This window comes from Poecilia reticulata, linkage group LG6, assembly GCF_000633615.1.
Source record: "Poecilia reticulata strain Guanapo linkage group LG6, Guppy_female_1.0+MT, whole genome shotgun sequence".
Taxonomy (NCBI): domain Eukaryota; kingdom Metazoa; phylum Chordata; class Actinopteri; order Cyprinodontiformes; family Poeciliidae; genus Poecilia; species Poecilia reticulata.
The window spans coordinates 883,373-906,736 of NC_024336.1; the positions used below are offsets into that span (position 1 = coordinate 883,373).

The 23,364-nt window shown below is 40.2% G+C and overlaps 2 protein-coding genes across 4 annotated transcripts in view; one reads left to right on the forward strand and one right to left on the reverse strand.

Annotated features, from left to right (window-relative positions):
• Positions 1-17,521, forward strand: part of cttnbp2 (cortactin binding protein 2) — a 92,375-nt gene extending 74,854 nt beyond the window's left edge. Inside the window, exons 9-24 of one of the 3 annotated variants that reach the window (XM_008410654.2) lie at positions 125-242; positions 2,641-2,682; positions 4,152-4,427; positions 5,869-5,964; positions 7,173-7,252; positions 8,276-8,362; positions 8,919-9,018; positions 9,704-9,880; positions 11,080-11,252; positions 11,586-11,764; positions 11,872-12,086; positions 12,169-12,357; positions 13,353-13,398; positions 13,530-13,629; positions 15,340-15,444; positions 17,008-17,521. In XM_008410654.2, coding sequence (XP_008408876.1) covers positions 125-242; positions 2,641-2,682; positions 4,152-4,427; positions 5,869-5,964; positions 7,173-7,252; positions 8,276-8,362; positions 8,919-9,018; positions 9,704-9,880; positions 11,080-11,252; positions 11,586-11,764; positions 11,872-12,086; positions 12,169-12,357; positions 13,353-13,398; positions 13,530-13,629; positions 15,340-15,444; positions 17,008-17,340 — 2,316 coding nt within the window. In that variant the 3' untranslated portion in view covers positions 17,341-17,521. The remainder of the gene's footprint in view (positions 1-124; positions 243-2,640; positions 2,683-4,151; positions 4,428-5,868; positions 5,965-7,172; positions 7,253-8,275; positions 8,363-8,918; positions 9,019-9,703; positions 9,881-11,079; positions 11,253-11,585; positions 11,765-11,871; positions 12,087-12,168; positions 12,358-13,352; positions 13,399-13,529; positions 13,630-15,339; positions 15,445-17,007) is intronic. The other 2 variants (XM_017305253.1, XM_008410656.2) reach the window with 2 other exon arrangements.
• A 4,476-nt stretch (positions 17,522-21,997) lies between these two features.
• Positions 21,998-23,364, reverse strand: part of cftr (CF transmembrane conductance regulator) — a 45,844-nt gene continuing 44,477 nt past the window's right edge. Inside the window, exons 26-27 of the mRNA XM_008410653.2 lie at positions 23,153-23,258; positions 21,998-22,420 (exon numbers count right to left, since the gene is read on the reverse strand). Of these exons, the coding sequence (XP_008408875.1) occupies positions 22,205-22,420; positions 23,153-23,258 (322 nt within the window). The 3' untranslated portion in view covers positions 21,998-22,204. The remainder of the gene's footprint in view (positions 22,421-23,152; positions 23,259-23,364) is intronic.

A 23,364-nucleotide genomic window follows, 5' to 3' on the forward strand; every position in this document is an offset into this window, starting at 1 on the left:
GTGTGTGTGTGTGTGTGTGTGTGTGTGTGTGTGTGTGTGTGCGCGTATGTGTGCGCGTGGGTGTGTGTGTGTGTGTGTGTGCGTGTGTGTGTGTGTGTGTGCGCGTGCGTGTATATACATGCAGGAGTGTCTGGAGGTGTTGTGCAGCCACAGTGAGCAGGACATCGAGCGGAGGGATAAGTGTAATCGCACAATTCATGATGTGGCAACAGACGACTGCAAAGATCTGTTGGAAAACCTTGGTGAGTGTTCGTCTTTTTTTACTTGTGCTTTAATAGAGCCATTGTGTTTATGCTTATTTTCCTTCATGCCATAGTCAAACTTGGGGACATGTTTTAAAGTTGTGTTATTGTGTGTATTATTTTAAACCTGCTGCTGAGAGCAGGAACACTGTAGGAAGTTAAAATGTTCTTTCTTCCACAGGGTGTGCAGAGCATGAATCTATATCAGCTATTTAGAACTAAAGCTACTATAACTTACTTTTGTCATTTGAAATCTTTGAAAACTGTTAAATTTTAAATGAATTGGGCCTTTATATCAGGGAGGGAGGTGAGGAGGCTGCACAGCTTAATGAGCACTTACAAGCTTATTGAGCCCCCCATCCATAGTTTAGGATTATTCAGAATTAAACTGAAAAATGTAAGTAAGCAAATTAAAATATGCATAGTAAAAAGCAGAATGAGTTCATGACCATGATGTGAAGGCTTCTGATATCGCTGCACTCAATACGTTTCTTAGTAAAAAAGAATAAACTCCTAATTTTCTGACAAACCTAAGTTGTCACACAGCTGGTGAATGTGACAGAATTCAGACAGAATAAAAATCAGGAGTATGTGTTGATGTGGATAACCTCCATACACGGACGCTGCTGTGTGACATCTATGTTTTTCCTCTGCTCTTGCGGATTGCTTTGGGGTGCTAATCCGTTCACACAGAAATCTCATTGCGGTCGGATTTATTTAGTAGTATAAATGACTGCGCAAAAATAGATGGATATCAACAAAACATGGGAGTTGAGAATAGGCCTGTCGCAATAAACAATAAATCAATTAATCGCACGATAAATTAAACCTATCGACCTCATTTTAATTATCGGCTTTATCGTCTCTTCCTGCCTTTTTTCTTTCTGTTGATGACACTGAACGAAAAAAGCCTCAACTCCGGTACTCTCCACTGACAAATCCCTTCCTCATTTTCTTAGTGTAATGTCCAGTGTAATGTCTGGACATTACAGTAATGTGTAATGTCTACGAGTTGTCGGCCGACAGTCGGCCCATTTTCAAAACCTGAGAGACACATTAGTCAACAGAAATCCTAGGAATAATGGTTTGATCGGGTTCGTCGTGCCGTGTGGTGTCCAGCCACATGAGCACAAAATAATGGCTACAAGTCCAGTTAACTAATTTTAAAACCAGGCATTAATCAATGCTTCACTAGAATCTACCTGTGATGCATGTGGCTAGAGTCAGCATAAAGTCCTGACTGAATGAAAATCATTATAACCTATTTATGTCACGTTAACGAAGAACAGCTGAAAACTTACAACTGCGGTAGCAATTTGGCTCCAGTTCCTCCCCTTGTCATTTCTATATTCTTTGCACAAAATGTTAAATAAATATTAATGTTGTTTCCACATATCATCTCCAATGTCAGCTGGACTTCGGGTTGCGCCGTGTCAGCTGTTTGGGATTACTCTCCGTAATTTCCGTTCAGAAAGCACGGAGGAGAATCCACACTTTCTGATTGGCTACCTGTCACATTCAGCGTTAACTGAAAACCCCTGATTTAGATTGGAGCGGCCACAACGATCTAAATCACACTACAGAATGATCGGTTACGAAATCACCAGCGACAATCTTAGATCGGTCAACAATCTAAGATTGTCATAAGGGGAAAATAGGGGCAGAAAATAGGGGCAAAAAATCGTGTAGTATTAACTATTGTATTAGATAGTCGGATGTGCCCATCTTTGCTATTTAAATCTAGTGATTACTGAAGGGCAATATAGTAAACAGACTTTATAATCTGCACTGTTTTGGTTGAATGCAGTATTTATTTCCACTTTGGCTTTATGTTGTTTAGTTTTTATTCAAGTACGTTTTTTGTTAATGGAGACTGAGAATCCATTAACACTGGAACTGATTTAGTTTATCAGTTCCAGTGTTATGTGTTCCTCTGAAAATAAAGTGTATCCATCCATGGCAGGAAATCGCATGCATTATTAGTCATTTCCATTAAATCAGTATCAAAAGGTCTTGAAACAATATTATCGTTTATCGCAATAATTTTTTAGACAATTAATCGTCCAGAAAAATTTGTTATCGTGATAGGCCTAGTTGAGAGCTGCTCTGTGAACATAGCCTCAGTCTGCATACATGCACACAACTTTTTTATGCATTTAATTTCTTCACTGCTGAGATTTTCTCTTATTTTCACTCGATCGACTATCAGTACAACCATGAGGCTTTTTTACCAACCAGAGGGAAACGGTCATATTGCAGTATGGATATTTGATTACAATAAGGCAACAAAAATAAGTAAACTATCAGACATGCTGTGATCAGCAGCTCATCCATGAGAGGTTTATCATTTGCATAGCCAATCGTGCTGTAACGTCTACAAAAGTCTCTCCCTGTACAGGAAACATACACACCACGACGTTATTGGCTGCAGTGGAAAAAGGTAGAGTGGACTGTGGGGTTGTTGTGTTGGTGATTTGTCTTTGAGGTGTTTCTAAACTTTCTGAATAAAAAAAAAATACTCCATTTAATGGCTTGTAACAAGGGAAACCATGAAGCACTTCCAGATGCAATGCTTGATCTTCCTCCTGGGGTTGTCACAATTCTAAAAACCTGATACTAATGTTAAGAAAAATAATCTATGCTTGTCGATTTAGTTGAACATCAACTGCTAAGTCTTTGAGATTTTTCAGACCTTTAAATGAGAGTCCTCCCAGTGAGCAGTGTGGTGTTAGACTGGGTCACTTGTCTGATCTTACTATTGAGTTGGAGGTCTGGCTGAATGTTCAGGTTGTTGTTCAGGTTGCCCCCTGTGGACCACTATTCAATAAATACCCAGTTTGTAGGGTATTCACAAATAATACCCCACAAATCAGGGATATGTGTTGACAAGAAAACAAGTAATTATCTTGTCAACAGATTGTCCCGCCTGAGCTGTGAATCTCCATATTTTCGGCAAAGCGTTGTCATGGCCGCTCAGGTTCTTTGGTGGATGTGTCTTGCTGTTGACTTCTTTTTTTTTTTTTGCGTGACAAATGGATCAAGAAACTTCACTGCACATTTGTCAAGACTATTTCCTTGCCTTCCACTTCACTATTGTCCTTTACCATGTGTTGGTGTATCACATACAATCCCAATAAAATGCATTGAACTAGGAGTGCACCGATCAGTCTGCCGGCCGATCAATCAGCCCTGATTTCCTTCATTTTGGGTGATCAGCCGATGCTTAAGTGAGAAACTGAATTTATCCACTGACCTAAAATTGGAACATTGAAGGTGCATTGTAACCTGATAACATCTGACATGAGCTGCGTTTCCAACACCACTATTTTGAAAAAGTTCTGGTTTTTTGGTAAAAAGTTTTGGCTCTAGGATGAGGCCGTTTTTCTCGTCTTTTTGAAATTAGTTTATTTTGCCAAAATGCAATGGGAACACCTTTTTCACATGACATGAGTCGCGTGACCAACAACCAGATGTTGCTACTGCCAGAAACCACATCAACTTGGAAGTGGGAAGAGGATGATGGCACAGGATGCTTTTTAATGACTTATCGCATGAACAAATTTATTTACATGTGATTTTTATTGCATTTCTTATTTAATGGAAACACCACAATTACGAAAATGTGTTTCTTCCCCCCCACATTAGCGGAATATAGATTAAGTTTTGCACAGGTTTGTAATGGAAACGTGGCTACTGTGAGGTTGGAAAAAAAATTGGAACTGGCGGTTATTAAGTTCAGTGATCAGCTGGGAAACTGCAATTGTTGCACCTCTGCGTGCAACAATTGCACGCAGAGGTGCAATTGTTGCATTGTATTTAACTTGACAACATGTGAAAAAGTTTAGCAGATATTCAGCTTATGATCCCTTTATGCTACAGCTCACTGCTCTCTCTTCCACCCCTCCAAAGATTCATACCGGGTCCTGGTGCTGCTGCAGTGTTCGGCCGGAGGAACCGGCCCCATATGTCCTATGGGGTCCGTGGAGGACGAGGAGGAGGCCAAGGTTCACTCCTCCAGCCAGACGGCGCTGGGCAGAGTGACGGTGAACCGAGGCACGCGTTGGGCCCAGCTGAGTGCCGCCCTCAGCAGCATGTTCATTTCTCACCTCCAGATCCTCTGTGGAGAGGACGCACAGCGCTCCCTGCTGGGCCTCACTCCTGCCAGCATCTCCTCCATCCTGATCGGTACCCGCTTTACAAACATTTCTTTTCTTTCTCACAACTTTGTTCTTCATCCTTTAATATACATGTAAAATTAAAATCATTGCTGATTTTAGGTTTTGGAAAAAAGAAACATCTCGTTATAGACTCCAGAAAGCTGCTGTGATTTGCTGGTTTATTCCAGTTTGTGATCATTTTGTCCTGAATAAAGTCACACTTGATCACCAGGTTAGGTTGAATGGAAGATGAAGAAGCAGCCGCCCAGTTTGCTACCAGACCGATCTGGCAGCAGTTCTTGTGGCAGCCCACTCAAGCTGCACTTTCCAAAAAAAAAGAAGAAAAGTAAAGGCTGTTTCTGCTGTGGGTGTTAGAAAAGTGCAGCGTTAGTTTAATAAGCTTTCAGCTGAAAATGAGACTAATCCAGAGCCTGAACATCAGCCTTCCAACACCCTGAGCAGGATTTACAACCTCAGGACAAAGCGAAGAGCTGGTCAGAGTAATTGGTCTCTGGCAGACCTGCCAACACGTCTGTACATTACTGGCCTTTTTATTTCCCCATAGCAGCGTCCTCAGAGACCAAATGTTAATGAACTGCTCTTTACACCTGAATGCAACACATCCTTAACACAACATGCTGCTGAGATGTGGCTCCATATGAAATACTGTAGCTAGAGACAGATGGATTTAAATCATTATCATTGGAGTAAATGTATTAAAGGAGCATTATTACGTAAAAAATACTTTTTGGAGCTTTAGGTCTTTTTATAATGTCATTCCCTAATCAATGAGTGCTGCCTTGACTCTTTCATGAATGTTCGATAAATCCTTTAGTCTCCACGACAACCATTCAGCCTGGTTGGACCTAGCGCTGTCTTCGAGGGGGAGGTTGTGAGCAGTTCATACACAAGCTTGATTGGCAGCACTAAAACCCTCGTCCTGGCTCTGATTGGTTGTTTCTGACCGGAACTGGTTGCAGTTCTGCAGATGTTCAGTAGAGTAGCTTGATTTTTTCAGAGATTGTCTGACTCACATTTTACTCTCACTGGGACATGGTGGCAGTTTTACCAAATATGTAAAAACAAAAGCTAATTTTTTAAAATAAAAATCTAATTTAAAAAATGCTTTATTGATCCCAAAGGGAAATGAAATAATGAAAGAACAGAGCTCCTTCAATGTGCTACCACCCTGAGTGGATAGCTTTAATAAATAATAATAATAAAAATGACCTTCTGCAGCTTTAGAGGTTGTTATTCTCAAAAGATGCTTTTATTCAGCACCAAAATGCATAATGTAATTTACTGAATATACCGGGGCTTATTTGGCTGCATGTTTGCCATTATTTTTCCCCATCGGTTGCTTTACCCAACCACTACTATCTTTTATGACAGTGTTTGTGAGCAATCCTTGAAGTCATGTACTTCCTGCATCCTTCCTTCCATCCCCATGTCCTCTTTGTGTCTTCCAGGAGACACTGAGTGGTTACCCGATCAGGAACTGCCTCAGTCTCCCTGGGATCTGGTCAGAAAACCTCTCAGCCAATGCATCACCATCCGCCTCAAAGGTACAAACCTGGCAGCCTCAGCCTGCCCCATCCAGCATCACTCAGCCAACAACAGCATGACATCAGAGCTGTGATCACTGCACACTGAAACCATTTGGTGGATTAAAGGATCTGGGTGCTTTTTTGTTTTTCTTTTTGTTTTTTGTTTCTTGGATGCATTTGAACTGATGTAGCAGACTCGTCTCCCTAAGCAACAGCACATAAAAGACAACTGAGCCTGGGACATGTTGGCCAAAGAAACACTGACTGGTTGATGCCCAGTTTTTATTGAATCAAAGTTCAAATTAAATCAGTCATGTGAGAAAGTTGAAAATGCTGCTTCTTATTTTTTTAACATAAAATCAACAATCCACCAGGACATTATAGGACGGCAGATCTTTTTAAACCCATGCACATGTCCATAAACTATCAATGTGATAGATGTGTCAAAACCTCCCATGTTTCACTCATTGCAGCTAATGAAGAGCTATTTAATTAACATTCCCTCTTTATATTACTGTTATTGCATTACAGGTCGTCAGCACAGAGCCAACATGTTAGTAAACATTTTGCGATTGGTGTACAGTTAGACAAATGGAAAATTGATTTATGAAATTTAGTGGTCGGATGTTTATATTGGTTGTATGAAGGATTTCTTTGAACTGTTCTTTTTGAGGGTACCCAGTTCGTACAACATAATATGATTAAAAACCAGAACTGGCTCCACAAGTTTAAGTAGTAAATTCATTTTCTCTAATTCTCCACAGAAGAGGATTAGGGCCCCTGGGAAAAAAATGAAATAAATGTTGATGTTCTGACTTTAAGGTTCAAATTTCTGGCTTATTTCTCAGAATTTTAGCTTTAATCTCAGAATTCTCACTTTTTTGTGAGAATTTTGACTTTAAGCTCAAAATTAAAACTTTTTTTCTCACTTTTGACTTTCATCTCAAAATTCTGATTTTAATGTCTTGACATCAAAGTCACATTCAGATTGCCTAACATTGTTCAATATTATGCATACAATTATCAGCAATATAGTTTTTTTAATTTTCATGCACATAACCATGACTGAAATGTGGTTATCTGAATATACAATGGTTGTCATTTCCCTCGGCTGTACATAAATACACACTACAGACAGTTTTCCATGTTTTTCTGTGTTGTTTGATTGGTTGAGTCCAGGAGCCAGAGCAGATGTAAGGATGCATCTCTTTGCTTGGTTCTGACAGGTCTGTCTGAGTCGGGTCTGGATGAGTTAGCCCTGGAATCCCTCTTCCCTCTGCCGCTGCTGCACAACTGCGTTCGCCTGGTGAGGAAACACACTGCGACACACACACTCTTTAGATAAAACACAAGGAGACGAGGGGTGGAAATGCTCAGAAAATGAGATTGGAAATTGTTGTTATGAAGAGACGGATGGGAAGAAGTCAAAAAAGAGAAAGAGGAGAAGGGTTTGAAGTGTGCTGAACCTTTCCTAGTCACTGCAGCGCCCTCTGCTGGCTCTGCTGAAGGGAAAATAATGCAACCTCCAAAACTGATAAACCACAAAGATGTTATTAAAGACCAAATATGTTCATATTTTATCAGTCAGAAATCAAAATTAGTGTCAAATTAATAATTTATGTTAGACAGTTTAAATCCTGTTGATCTGGTTTATTGTGTAATTCCTGAAGTGAAACCAAGCTGTACAGACAGACCTGTTCAAGAAATTAGAATATTACTGAAAAGTTTATTTATTTCAGGAACTTTATCACAGAGTGAAGCACATTATACAGATGGATGCATTACACACAGATGGATGTTTCAAAGCCTTTATTTCTGTTAATTATGATGATTTTCTGTTTACACTTAATGAAAACATGACATTTAAAATGAAAATATTACATCAGACCAACAGAAAAATATTTATATAAGTACCTATTAATTTTCTGTCTTTATCATGGTTTGATAGCTTAAGAATGAATAGATAGAATAAAACACTGACAACAGGCCGGTAACTGGAAATTAAATCTCAAATCACAGTGCCACCAAAAGGTCAGAAATCCAGGAACACCACTGATGTATGTGAGTCGATCTCTGATAATGTTGGTTTTACTGCAAATTCTTAGAGATTTGCATGATTTTATTCATTTAAACTCCAAAATTATATTTTGTTCCACCAGTGATAAATCACTGCATCTAAAAAAAAGTGCTATCAGAAGCAGAAAAAGTATGTTTAATCCCTGCTTTAAGGTTGCCAGTCTTAAAAAGTTACTTTTAATCCATCAAATAAACCTCTTCAGAATGGCTACTCTGGGTTCAAATGCGATCTGTTTTCCTGTTTGGTGTCCAGGTGGAGCAGTATGGGAACCTGTTCTTTCACGGCCTGGAGGGCAGCTGCCAGGAGTACATCGCGAACCTGGTGGCTCACTGCGTCAAGGTACGGGCCAGCCGGCCGCTGGTTTCACAAAGGAAAGGAAATCTTTCTTTGTTGCTTTGGGATGATGCAATGAAACAGAAATTGTGTGCAAACAGCAATGCGATGTGATGACACTGCTGGAGTCGAGAACTACCACAGTCAGTCGATGGGGCGGTGAGAGAACAATGAAAAGATTTAGCTAGTCTGTCAGTACCTGTGGCGGCTGTCGGAATCATTAAAAGACTAAAAACATCTTTAAAGACACTAATCTGTAAATGTAATCACCTGAAAGACTTTGTAGGCATATCTTATCTGAAGTGCTCACCCTCCTTAGCCACCAAGCTGCAGTAGCGGATGTTCTGTAGTGGTGCGTATCATTGTGAAACAAACATTCTCTCTCTGATGGTAGTGATGTGCCAAGAAAATCCCTTTGTGTTCATTCACATCCTTCTCTCCTGCCCCGCTGCTCCGTTTCTCGCTGCACGTAGTAGTACATTTCTTATGTTTCCATGGCAACGCACCTCTTGTCTCATTGTGGCTCCTCGCTCAGCCCCGCCTCCACTGTGTGTGTTTGTAGTCGAAACAGGAGGCGGAGGGGACGGGCTGTGATGTGGTGAGGGTGGAGGTGGAGGAGAGCCTGACCAAGGAGCAGCTGCTGGAGACCTTCATCACCTGTGGTGAGAAATGCTCACACTGACACACCTGGAGGGAGGGACGGTGTCTGCTGCGTTAACAGGCATGTGCTGAAACCAGACGGGACTCCTCAGACCTCTCTGTTCTGTCTGAGGGGTTAATTATTTACAGAACCTATTTTTACCTCACCAAAAAATAAAATCTAAATTTTATATCTACGTTCTATTTATTCTTTGTACAAATTAGCTTGATTGAATATTCAAACTCCTCATACACTTACATAATCTTATATAGTACATGTCCACACCTATAACAAATAAACCCATTGTTAAAGAGGCGGTAATCATGCAAAATCACGTTGTTTTTTTTAGCTTTATATCATGTTATAATGTTATTCCTTCATTAAAAACATACCTGGAGTGTTGCCTGGATTCTTTCATGCATGATTGATAAATCCTTTAATCTCTATGGTAACCATTCAGCTTTGTGAAACACCGGGTGGAAACTAGCTCTGCCTTCGAGGCACAGCTCCTCCTCTGAGCTGCAGTTTCCAAACTTCCACAATCAATAGCACAATCAATATTGATTGATTGATTGATTGATTAATAAATCAAGTGCTCTTTATTGTACTCTTTATTGTTAGCCTGACTGAGGATCTGTGGGATGTGTAGAACATTAGCTGTGTCCATTAATATGGCACACTTTTCCCCGGTCCTGGTTTTCTTCCAGGCTTCCTGGTGCCAGCAGCGGGCTCGGGGTTCRGAGAGGTGTCTGGATACTCTGATCAGTGTGTGGTGGTTCTGCTGGAGGGAGTGGAGAAGGCTTCGTCACTAACAGGCCTGCTTGGAGACCTCTGCCTCAGTCTGGACAACAGAGGCTCCGCCTCCCCTCTGATTCTGAGCACAGGTACAACCAACACCAGACTCTGAGCAGCGACTTAGATCCATGTTCAGCTCAAGGCCTGTCAGGATAGCAAGTTTTCCTGGATCATAAATTGTCCCAGAAATGATTGCAATAAATGGCAATATTGTCATTTTGAGATCTTTTTCAACTAAGAACTGTGGCTGTGTGGGAAAAGTAATTGTTCTGTGATCGGAAGGTTGTAGGTTAAATTCCAGCATCCTCCTGCTTCATGTCAATGTGTCCTTGGGCAAGGCACTTAACCCCAACTTACCTACCGATCTGTGTATTGGTGTATGAATTTGTGAGTGCAAATGGGTGAATGTGACTCTAGTGTAAAGCGCTTTGAGTGGTCAAAATGATTGGAAAAAGTGCTATAAAAGTTCAGTCCATTTACCATAATAGAACAATGTAGGCATAATCATGTGACTGCAGTCTCTAAAAGATCAATAAACTTTAATTTCCAAAAACATTTTAAATTTCCAAAATACACAAAACAAGAGAAGCAATAAATAAAATGTACTATGAAGTCTCTGCAAAACTCACAGAACTTTTGGAAAATAATAATAAAATAATAGGATATTCTCATTTTCTGCTTATTCACATGGGATTTTACTATTGCAGCAACACATCATCAGCAGGGAAAACTAACCTGTCTCACGACGGTCTAAACCAAGCTCAGGTTCCCTACTAGTGGCTGAACAATCCAACGCTTGGTGAATTCTGCTTTCTTATTTAATTGGAACACTGCAATTGCAAAATCGATTTTTTTACATTAACAGTATGTAGAGAAAGATTTGTGCACATTAGTAATGGAAATGCAGCTAGGTGTACCCTGTGATGTATTGGTGTTCCCCAGACCCAGTGACCTCTGCAAGGACAAGCAGGAATAGATAGTAAATGGATGAATGTAAAAGTTAAGGTTCTAGTGTTGTGGCACTCATGACGAATCTCAGTCTCAGGAGCCGTCATGGTCTATCAACTGGTTAAGGCACCACCTTGCATTTTCTAGATGTCGCCCTGGTTAACACACCTGTTTGGATCATTGCACTTCAGCAAAATCTCATTAATCAAGTGTCAGCTGTAACCAGGTGTGCTGCAGGAGGAAGACATCTAAAACACATCGTACAGTGTACCTGGAGAACCAGGCTTGAAAACCACTGACCTCCAGGACTGGTCACACGTCACTCACTGTCCCCACGCAGGTTTACACCACGTCAGGGAGAACAGCTTCCTGATTGGCACATTGTCCAAGTCCCACCTCCAGGGATCAGAGCTCCGCCTTCAGCAGCATTTCCGTTGGGTGATGCTGCGCTGGGACCAGGAGCCGCTGTACGGCCTGCTGGGAAGGCACCTGCGCAGGAAGCTGCTCCACAAGGTAGGTCAAAGGTCTGGCTGCAGCCGCTCACTTAGATTTACTTTCCTGCTTTACTTCCTCCTGATAGTAGACAGTGAAATCACTTCTTTCTTTCAGAAAGAGACAGAGGCCCACTTTCACAATTACAAAATCAAATTTTTTTTTAAAGTCATATTTGAAATGTATATAGCATTTTTTAACAACTAAAGGTAACATAGATAGATACTTGATTGTTCTATAAAGTGGCCTGGAAAACATGTTCCCTTTTTCTTCTGCCGGTAATTCACCTGTAACCTGTTGAAACTCTACAGTGTTTAGGTCTGTGTAGAATAAAAGCAGCTGCTCCTGTTGCAGGTGGGGAGTGCGGCCTGGTCAGCAGACGGCCTCATGGAGCGCTCTGTGCAGTGGATGAGTCAGGTGTGGCAGCAGCTCAATGCCTGTCTGTCCCGTCTGGGGACCCATGAGGCGCTGCTGGGCCCTCAGCTCTTCCTGTCCTGCCCTGTCGTCCCCAACAATGCTCAGCCCATCGTCAGGTGGCCGTCTGCTGGATAACAGCATCTTACCCATAAATGACCCATCAATCCCCTAAGAAGGCGGAGTCAGACTGTGGAGCGGATGTGACGGGATTGTGTTCCAACAGGTGGCTGGCCCGCCTCTGGAATGCCGTGGTGGTGCCGCGGGTGGAGGGGGCCGTCATCTCCCGCGTGACAACCAAGCGCTCCACCACCTTTCCCTCACAACGACCGTCTCCTAGCAACTGCGGGCTGAGCGCCGGACAGCAGGCTGTGGTGAAAGCCGCCCTCAGCATCCTGGTCAACAAAGCCGTGATGCCGGGTTGCCCCCTGTCTCGCCACGGTGAGTGGGCGTCGTCCCCAACAATGCAGATCACAAAACATCAGGTTTGAGGAAAAGAAAGAATTTTTGCTCAATCCTTCAGAAATGGACCGGTACCTGCTGGAGTTTCAGGGAGGCTCGTCTCCTCTTCCAGCCCTCAGCTCGTGCAGGGAGAGGTCCGGGGCGGGGAGATGGGGCCGAGACGGCACCAAGCTGAGGCGATCCAACACCAGCCCCAGGAAGAAGGGGAGCCCATCGGTAACCTGGAGCTCTGGAGGCTCCTTCAGAGAGGGTCAGTACAGGAAGCAGCATCTGGACCCAGCACTCACATCAAACACTAGCTAGGTGTCCACTGACCATATAGTTATGCAAATTGTAATTATGAAAATGAATTTGCTTAATGGGAATTTTGAAACATCTCGCATTTTTTGATAAAGTTTTTGTGCTAGGATGACGTGGTTTTTCAACTGTATCAAAGTATTTCAGAAAACGTTGATAGAAATACTTTTTTCACATTGTGTGAAGCCAGGTGTTACTACAGGATGAAACCACACAGAAGACAACAGGAAGTGTAGAAGGATGATGCCGTGGCATGTTTCATTACTTCCTGTGTGAACAAGCTTATTCACATGTGATTTTAATTGCATTTCTTGTTTAATTGCAATACCACAATTGCAAAATTGTATTTTTTTTTTGACAATATATATATTGACAAAGCACATTTGTAATGGAATCACAGCTACATTTGATCATTAATCATCTTTGAAGCTCAGACGTTGATGGAAAGGTTTTGTGTTCATAGTTGCATGTGATGTTAGTACCGTCCCATTCATAGAAAACTAGTGTCTCAGAGGCTTCTTAAAATATGCTGTAACACAGACTGTTGCAGGAGATTCTTCCTGCCCACAGCCATCACTGTCTACAAAAACTCTGAAGAATTTTCAAATAATATGAGTTACAACATTTATTTTCCCTTTGGGATTTAATAAAGTATTTTTGGAATTTGAATTGAGAGTGTCCACAAGGGGGCGCTGTTTGATAGGCTTAATAGGTAGATTCCAAAGTAATTCAATCAAAGGACCCAGAGGTTCCCTGTGTGGACAGAGAACCCCTTATTTATTTAACAGAAATGTATTTTAATGATTCGGTACATTCTATCTACCTTCAGTTGTAATGATAATGATGCAAAATCTCAGAAAGGAAATCAAAATGACAAAGAATCTTGAGTTCAGCAGGAGCTTAATGTTGTTGTTTAATAGAACTTCTCCTGAATGTGTGTGATTTCAGGCTCAGTGTCCAGCTCTGATGTCCGGTTTATGTCCAATGGCCACAGGTTGGTGGCTGTTACTGACACTCAGTACATGGACTGTAACCACTGCTGCAGGGCTGTGGAGTCAGAAAGTGCGTGCGTGCGTGTGTGTTTCATAATTCAGTTTATAGTGACATTATTGTCTGGGTTTGCAGGCAGCCGGCTGGCCTGCCGGTGTTCTTCGATGATGAGACGGATCTGATCAGAGAGCTGCAGACCTTGTGCTCCAGCAGGTCGGAGCCGGACATCAGTCAGGTAGTCACACGCCAGCATGTCTCTGGTAAACTGTTCAGTCTTTAGCTTCACTCTGAGCCAGCAGAGGAATTGAGGAAGTCAGTCTGTCTTTAGGGTCTTAGTCGTTACCTCATGTCAGACTAGTTTTAACATAAATGAAAAAAAAATCAAGTCTGGCATTTCCTAACCCTGATTATATATGTTCTCAATTTAAAGTTATCAGTTTCCACAAAATTCTTCAGCAATTTAAAAATATGCTCAAAAAGTAAGAAAATTTGAGTTTGGGTGACTTGTTTTGTTTTGTTTTGTTTTGTTTTGTTTTGTTTTGTTTTGTTTTGTTTTGTTTTGTTTTGTTTTGTTTTGTTTTGTTTTGTTTTGTTTTGTTTTGTTTTGTTTTGTTTTGTTTTGTTTTGTTTTGTTTTGTTTTGTTTTAACAAATGTTACTTGGCGATGACCGTCTACCATTGCAAACACTGTTTGTTTTGGTGTTGCTACATTTATAATAAGCATGACTGATACAGGTGGAAATCCTTAAAAATGTTGGAATTCTTGTATGATGTTTCCAAGGTCTTAAAGGCACTTAAATTTAGTTTGAAGTGCAGGAAACACAACCTTTATTATCTCAGTGTTTCCAGTCAGACCCGCTATACTGTCTGTAGGCCAGTATGAGATACAAGTTTATCATACTTGTTACACAGTATGATTGAGATAAAATGCAAGCTAATCTTAAGCAGTAGGTTGTTTTATATTTTGCATGTCATATTATTAATTCTTGTAGCTTTGGTCTTTATTTGACTAACTCTGAAAACTAATATTTTCAAGCTATTTAGTTGCCAGAATATTCAATTCAATTTAATTTGGTTTATTCAGACAGCGCTAATTCACAACAAATGTTGTCTCAAGGCATTTTACTAAAGCTAGCATGATTAGCATGTAATGTGCTAAACACAGATACTGCTCTAGATTTTAAAAACCCAACTTCTTTTTAAACCGAAAATTATATTATTGAATTAAAATTGCTAAAAACATTTTTTTATGTTTTTAAAGCGAGGTAGCTAGCCAGCATGACTCCATGACTCTTTAAAACCAGAGTAGTGGATAATTAGTCGACTCCAAAGATTGTAGTTCCCAGAATTAAATTTTCTTAATTAAAATAACTTATTTTTCTTCCTGTTGCTAATTTTTAAATAAACTATTTAGAACAAGAAACATTCACCCTTTACTGCAGCTATAATGTGTGTTTTTTAGCATTATATAATTATATAGTACCTAGATAAAATGTTAGAAAATGAATTGATTTTGCCACAGACAGTACAGAGTTATGTACAGATCCACATTTTAAGGTTGGCTAATCATCATGTTATTTATTTATTTATTTATTTATTTATATATATATACAATAATTAATATTAAGACAGGAAGCTTTTCAACATTATGCTAATAGTTTGCCTCACAGCTGACAGTCGTTCTAAATATAGAGGCATTCAGTGTGTCTGGTGCTGGCATTAATGTTTAATGAGCTCCTGTTCTGGTAACTGGTCCATGATGTGGGAGAGGACACTACATTTCATATTCAAAAATAAATAATCAAAGCTGAGCACGTTAATTCTGCACAGACCACATTAAGTCCATGTCATGTTCTGGACCTGTTGTGTTTGTCAGAGGTTTAGTTGCTGAGCCTCAGGTATTCTTACCCAGCTGTTTCAGACGTTTCCTCTTGGTTTCCCACAGATCTCCCAGGTCAAAGACAGCTTGATCCTGTTTCCCAGCACTCCCAGTAAGGAACAGCCTGGACACAAGTCCAACCAGGAAGCTGCTATCCAGCAGCAGTCAGAGGTAATGAGAAGTTTCACATATACAAATATTTACACTTTTTTAAATTTCATTATCCTCTCTAAAATGATAATCACAAATGTTGGAATTTTGGGTGATATCCCAACTCAAACTATTAGATAATTACTAAGCAGAAAGAAGAAAAATCTGAGGAGTGCTGTGCAGAAATGATCTGTGCAGTTGGTATTCAGATCATTTGAATCTTTTTGCTGCGTTTACAGATGTAAGCCATTTAGTGTCTCTACATGCTGCTGGCATCTGGAGACACACATTGCAGCAAATGTCATAAAGGCCAGAGTTATCGTCGTCAGATTGTCCAACCTGAGCCGCATCTCTCTGCAGTTCCTCCAGAGTCACCATGGAGCTTTTGACAGTTTTCTGAAACTCTTTCCTGGCTTGTCAGTTGTGCTTTTCTATTTTATAGAAAATATGTTCAAAGCTTAGGAAATTGTTTTAGAATATAAAACTAATTTAAATCTACAGTATATAAGTTTAATAAACAATATGTTTGTTCAAACTGTCATCATGTCCTGACAGATAACCAAACCTCTCTGGCTCCCCCCTGTGGTTCTACTGCCGTCTGCAGTAATGAAATGCACTGCTTAACAGAAACATCCAATCAGAGCCAGGAGGAGGGTCTTAACGCTGTCAATCATCTTTATGTAAATGCTCCAGTTATGCTAATGGCAGGATAAAAGGCAGTTTCATCTATATTTGTAAAGAAGCTTAAGAATCATGTATAACTTTGTGTTGGGCTGTCACTTTAAATCTCTGTAAAATATATAATGTTTATGGTTGTGACTTGATAAAATGTAAAGTTCAGAGAATTTTAATTCTCCAGCCAGGCACCAGCTGTGCCCCCATTACAAATGTCCACAAATCTTACTCTGTATTCTGCTGATGGCGAAAAAACACAATTTCACAACTGCAGTGTCTCCATTAAATAAGAACTGAAATTAAAATTACACCTGAAAAAGTAAATAAAAAATCATGGCAGTGATGGACATGATATATATTCATAATTCAGTCATTGTGCTAGCACTCATCATGAATCAGCCAATCAGAGGAGTATCTTCTTCAGGCGTTGAGCAACATGCCCCGCCTACCTGGAAGTGGCTACAGGGAAATTGTAGTCTGTGATTTTACAGAAGAGTTATGGATTCGACATGTTTCAATGAAACAACTTTTTATGACATGTGATGCTGTGAGAAAAAACAAAAACAATCCATCGTCGTCCCACAACAACTTCTTCTGCATTTCGCCAGTAGTAACATGCAGCTCAAAAACCAACTTATCCTCTCAAAAACTTATTAAAACATTGAAATTGGCATTTTTCTATTAAGTGAATTTATTTACCTAATTTCAATTTGCGCAACTTTATGGTTAATGGAAACGCAGTTGCTGCATGTCATAATGTTGAACTAAAGCCTTCACACATGAGCAAACCATCAGAATGAAATCCCTTCTGAGTAGTCAACTATTAGACCCCCTGTATAGTTTTGCTGTTGCTTTGACTAAACCCCAGGTTCCGTTTCCTGTGTGACGATATCGATCCATCTGTCCCAGCAGGCCATTTGTCCCGGTGGGCCAGGCCGCAGCTCCGTCCAGCCGGCCTATCAGAGCAGCAGCAGCAGCCGCCGCTCCGGTCCCCGTGTCAAGTCGCAGCTTCCCATCTCGAACAGCAGGGGGCAACAGACGAGGGCGTCCAGCGCCTGCAGCAGCAGCAGCAATAACAACCAGACCCAGACCCCCCCCAACCTCAGGAAAGCTCCAGCGAGCAGCAGCAGAACCAAGCAGAACCCCCCCAACAACTTCTACCGCAACAGCATGAACGAGCGCAGCCGCTCACAAGATGACATCTGGATCCTCCACAGAGACCTGCACCATAGCAACCAGTAGACCCACACCCCCACCACCTTCAACCATTCTCAATGTAAAGACTAGGTACCTGACGACCTTGGATTTGTACTTCTCTGTACTTGCTACACTGTACTGCAGTTGTGTACTTGGGGACCATAGTGGATTCTACTACAGTATTTGAACGACGCGCTCACGTAGGAGTGAAAACACTGTAACATTTTTTTTTTAAAAAGACAGTAAAGCAGCAGGTTGTTTTTGTTCTGTTGCCTTAATTCCCATTGCATCATGGGACGGCGTTCAGATCCAGTGTTGAACCTTCTGGGACAGCTAAGCCCTCCGGTGTACTTACAGTGAAATCGTCTTCTTCTCCTGTAGGAATAAGGTCAAAGCAGATAAATAAAACACACACACACACGCACACACACACTATCAGGCTTTTTGTTCTTTCTTGTTTTTTGCTATTAAGTATTTTGAGATATTCAAGTGTTTTATCTCCAGATAGTTGCAAGGTTGGTTTAAATACTGTTGAAATTAATCAGGGTTTTACCAAATATATTTGTAAATAAGAGTATGCTCTATAGGTTGGTGTACGTGGTATTACTCTTGTACAGTGATGAAACCTTAAAGAAAAACTGAGGAAACTTTAAAAATAAAAAAAGAACACTAAACCTTGTACATAAGTGTTTGTAGAATAAGTTTGGTTTTAAACCCTCCACTTGTTTCAAAGTGAATGGGATGTGGCAATAAGTAATAGAAGTGTATAAACACAGGATGTCCTCTGTCAGTTGTAAGCCATAATAAATATTTTAAATGCCCAACGTTTCCACCGAATTCCTGTTCATTTATTTCCAGCCTGTTTATAAATACATTAATAATAATAAATAATAATAATAATAATAACAAGTGTTTAAATCTGGAGAGTTTTGGTTTGTTCAGTCATCTTCAATCAAGACATAAGTTTATAACCCAATAAATAAATGTAAAAAGAAAATGTTTTAATGTTAGACCTCAATAAATAATATCAAATTTTAACTACATTACTATGGCTAATACACATTTATTTAACAAGGTAAGTAATGATCCTACTGCAATAAAAGTGAAACATACATTTTATCTCCAGAGGCGCTGGTGTTTTATTTCACTTGTGGCCAAAAAGTTCAGTTCAATTATTTTCTATATTGTGATTGCAGATTAAAGAATTATTTGATGCACAAAAATCCAAATAACAGTTTTCAAATTTTTGCCATTTTCTTTACCGTCAATAGGGTTTGAACAGTTCAGATTCTTGGCGTGTGCAGGTCTCCATAGAATCAAATTTAAATTGTTTGGATTTTTTTTCTAAGTCATACAGGATCAAACACGCACAGACATTCACTTTGTTTAATTAGTGTTGCTGAAGGTTTTCAGAGATGATCATTTAACATGACTTCCTGAATGTGATTTACCGAGACATTGGGCGACGAACACAGACAAATGGGAAAGAGCACGGAACTCTGGGAAGTTTGAAGGGAGAATTTCTGTCTTACAATTTGACAAAACAAAACAAAAATTTCAGAGGAAAACCCAAACTAATTCTGAGATTAGCGGAAATTAGTTATATTCCAAAATTTGGTCATGAATTGGAGACCAGAGCTTCTGTCCTGAGCCAAGACACTTCTACACCAAGAAAAGACAAGTTTTATAGTCCGAAGAGGCAAAGATTGAGATGTTTAATGTGTTTTAACGCCTTCAAATATCCAGAAAATACACTTAGTGCAATTTGCATTTGCATATAATTAACTCAAAATGTGTAGGATTCTTGCGTAAACACTCTATATGGCAAAAATATTGTGAGCTGACACACTAAACCTTGACAGCTGCTGTTAGTCAGACTGACTCCGCTGGTGTTTAATAGTTTGTCTTGTGGAACCAAAGAGCTTTTAGCAACAGGAGACAGCAACAAGCAAGATCCAAAAACGTCATCAATAAAGTCGATGTCGGGACAAAAGGAAGATGCAGCCACACAGTCAAATTCTCCAAATCTAGTTTTACTCCAAATACAGATGATTGAACAAAAACACTTTCAGTTCTTAGGACATTTGTGTCCCTTTCCTATGAGTAATAAAAAGTTTTTTGTTTTTTTTACTTACAATATATATATATATTATTCAATTTCAAAAGCACTTTCCTCAACAAAAAGAAGAAACGATCATGTTTGAAGAATCAAAATGACTTTCCAACTTACAAAAGAAATTATTGTTCTCTAATGGAAAAAATCTGCACAACAATCAGGACACGTTAGCTAATGACAAGAGTTCAAACTTTAATGTTGGTTTGTTTCAACGATTTAAATAGGAAATGATCTGTGAGAGCTGATGAGAGTACCTCAGGGTGCCTGTAAAGTGCATACAAATAGAAAAATAGGGGTGTTTAGTCATCACTCAATACTTGCATCAGTCAACAACGTCATGCTTTGATGCCGTGTGTGTGTGAGTGTGTGCGTGTGTGTGCTGACACCAGCGAGGCTACTTCTCGGGTCAGGAAGACTAATTGAAAGTTCTGACGTACACCATCAGAAAGCAGTTCTGTAAAACACTCAGTTCATATGGAAAACACATGAACTGAGTTCAAAGGTTAAACTCTGACGCATTTCTGAGGTTTATTAACCATTTAACTGAACCGAGTCCAAATCAGAAGCAAGTACCTGCTGCTTTCTCCAGGAGCAGAAAAGCTCTGTGTTTGGATGACAAGCAGGAGGGAAATTCAGCACCAGCAAGCAGCTGAATATCAAGGCATTGGTAGGTGCAGTTCCTCTAATGGCCACTAGTTGCTGGCTCTCCTTTTCAGGGGGTGTTCAAACTTTTTGACACACGGGCCAAGATCTAAGTCAGAAGTACTTGAGAGTTCTAACATGTATTCAACAATAATTCAAGCATAAAATACTTTAATTAAATGTCAGATTTGCTTTTGGAAAGGGATTTTGTTAAAGGTTTTACAGGTCTGCTTTGTTTCTGGGTATCCACTGGGAAAAAAACTAAATGTTTCTGAGCAGAAGAATATTTCAGCGACTCGTTTCAAAATGCTTGTTGTATTTAACAAGTTTTAGTAAAGTCAATAAAAGCAGATTTTAGTGCAGCTTTTGAGTAAAAGTCAGTAGATAGTGACTTATTTAGAGACAAATAACCAACAGATTTTACTGAGTCTGACTGGCCCTGCGCCACAGTTTGGAAACCCTGGACTCTCTATCACATAAGCCAATGACTTCACACTTCTGCAGCCTGAACTACATCAGTTTGTATGTAGTTTACATCTGATATGGCTTATTGTAAAAGACAAAATGTGCCCAAGATTAAATGATGATTGAAAACTTAAACAGACCATAAATCAACCAGATAAATGTGATTTTATAACTAGGTGTGCCTGGAACTAAATCCCCTGACCCACCAGTGCAAATCCTGAGCAGTATTTCTGTTCTGTGGTCATAATTTTATGGTGGACGCTGAACTTGAAAGGCTGACAGTGGGAACAACAACGAAAGAGCGTCATAAAAACAGTTGGAAGAACGGAGGCGGAGTCAGCGCCTGTTGGTGGGCGGGGCCTTCCTACCAGGCAAAAAAAAACTAAAAAAACAAAAAGACTGAACTGCGTTTGTTTTTAGTGGAATGGTTGGAGAAGTCATAATCTAGTTGTGTGTTCCTTCAATTACTTAAAGGAACAACAAAGAATTCCAGAGTATGAAGCATTTCCACATGGACTTCATCCGCTCCGTCACACGGAGGATGTTTTCCCTCCCTGCTGCTCCTCCACTCACTGCTTCACACAAATCCTCGATCACGTTTCACAGTCAGCTTTTCTCAACCTCCTTGCAGGTGTTTCGTACCAAGCTGGGTGTGGCGTCATCACATTTACTCTGTATATAACCTAAAAGATCACATTGAGCCTGGATATGCAAACATATGCAAACAAACCATTCAGACAGCTGCTGTATTACTGTGAATTGTCAGTAGAGTAACGCCATACATTCAGTGATTTCTGTTTTATACTTTGATAAAAAAAAAAAAACTATAAAAAAAAAAAATCAAAACCAAGAAAAGTTGGTGAACGTTATCAATTAGGAATGCACCGATTGTAGTTTGCTGAGCGATCTTTCAAAAGTCTGACCTGCTGATTCCGATGTTGGCTGGTACCATTTTTTTTTTTTTGTCTGAATTGTCGATAAATATAGCAGGAAAGTCACAGAGTTGGTAACAGTGGGGTAACTAGTGTTACAGGTAAACATGCAGACGTGACCTGGTGGGCCGGTCAGTCAGTCAGACCTCTCTCACTGTAGAGCAGAAGAGGACAGTGGTTGAAATAAAAATCTACCTTTGCTGAGGTAGATAAGATCAGCTTCACATATCAGCATCGGCCGATCACCAATCTCCCAAAATGAAGGAAATCAGGACCAATTTATCGGTGCATCCCACTAGAGATATTTAACAGTGCATTTTAAATTTAAAAGGGTCATTTATAAGTATTAGGAAATTCTGACATAAATCTGAATGTCACAATAATTCAGACATTTGAGATTGGCTGTTGTGTCTTACAGTGATCGAATTGTGCTTCTTTCAGTAAAACTGTTTCAGCCACATGCGATGTGCTAGCGTCATCTATAAAAAACCTAAAATAATATTTTAAAAAAACATGTTTATAATTATTAAAAAATATACTATTTAAATATGCAGCTTTATTTTAAAAAATTTAAAAATCAATATTGTTGTTTTGTTTCGTTTGTTCTCTTAAATTAAAACTGATTCTATGGCTGAATCCCTCTGTCTGTGATTCTGTTTGAAGCCAGTCAGGTCGTTCTGACTGGGTTCTGTCTACAGGCCGGATCAGTCTCTGGGTCATGTTCGTGTGTCTGCGTCGGTGCGCGGTTGGCTGCTTAAAGCCGTGTGTCCTGGATTTCGTCCTCGGCTTCCTCTGGTAGCGACGAGATCTTGGTGGTCTGAGGTGGCGGTCTCTTGATGGAGTTGAGGCGATGGGGGGTGGGGAAGATTCGGAGCCTGTCGGCGGGGCTGATGGCCTGTTTCAGGTGACTCATTTCGTTCATAAGTTTCTGAATGGTGTCGTAGCTTTTCACAGAGCTCTTCTCAATCATCTGTGGATGAGGAGATGAGCGGTTACAACTACAGGTGCAGCCAACTATGACTTTAGTTATCGATTGACCTATCGTTTATTCTGACAATTAATCAACTTTCATTTAAGCCATTTTGGTAACACTTTATTTGAAGGGATGTGCATAAGTCTGACATGACACTGTCAAAAGTGACATAACATCTGTTAAGACGATGAAGGAATCTTCCATCCATCCATTTTCTTTACACCCTTGTCCCTTAGTGGGGTCAGGAGGGTTGCTGGTGCCCATCTCCAGCTAACGTTCCGGGCGAGAGGTGGGGTCACCCTGGACAGGTCGCCAGTCTGTCGCAGGGGATGAAGGAATCTTTATGAACATTTACGGCTCTTGTCATGACGTGTCATTTGGTAAAAAATGACATTTTTCATGCAAAGTTGACACATTTAATGGAATAAAATATCATTATTTACTAAATATCACTTGAATATCTGTGATCATGAATATCATGAAGAGATATTCAAGTGAATGTTTATGACCTGAAATGTCTGCAGGTCCTTTACATGACATTAAAAATTATTTTGGTTTCATTGCTGTGTTCTTATGTACACAGCACATATTCCATCACACCACCACCTTGTTCAGCCACCAAGCCCCCATCACTGACATGGCAACAAACACATGTCTAAACTCACAACATTAATGAAGAGACTTTAACTTTGTGAGACTGAGGCTCATGTAGTGCTGCTAGAAACTCACCAGGAACGACTGGCACTCCAGCAGCGGCTCCACTTTGTGTTCGGACAGGATGACGGTGCAGTTGGAAAACGACTGCTTCAACGTCTTTCTCAGGACCTGCAGTGTTCTGCTCACACACAAAACACACACCATCGTCATTGTCATCATCATCATCATCATCATCATCATCATCATCATCATCATCATCATCATCATCATCATCATCATCATCA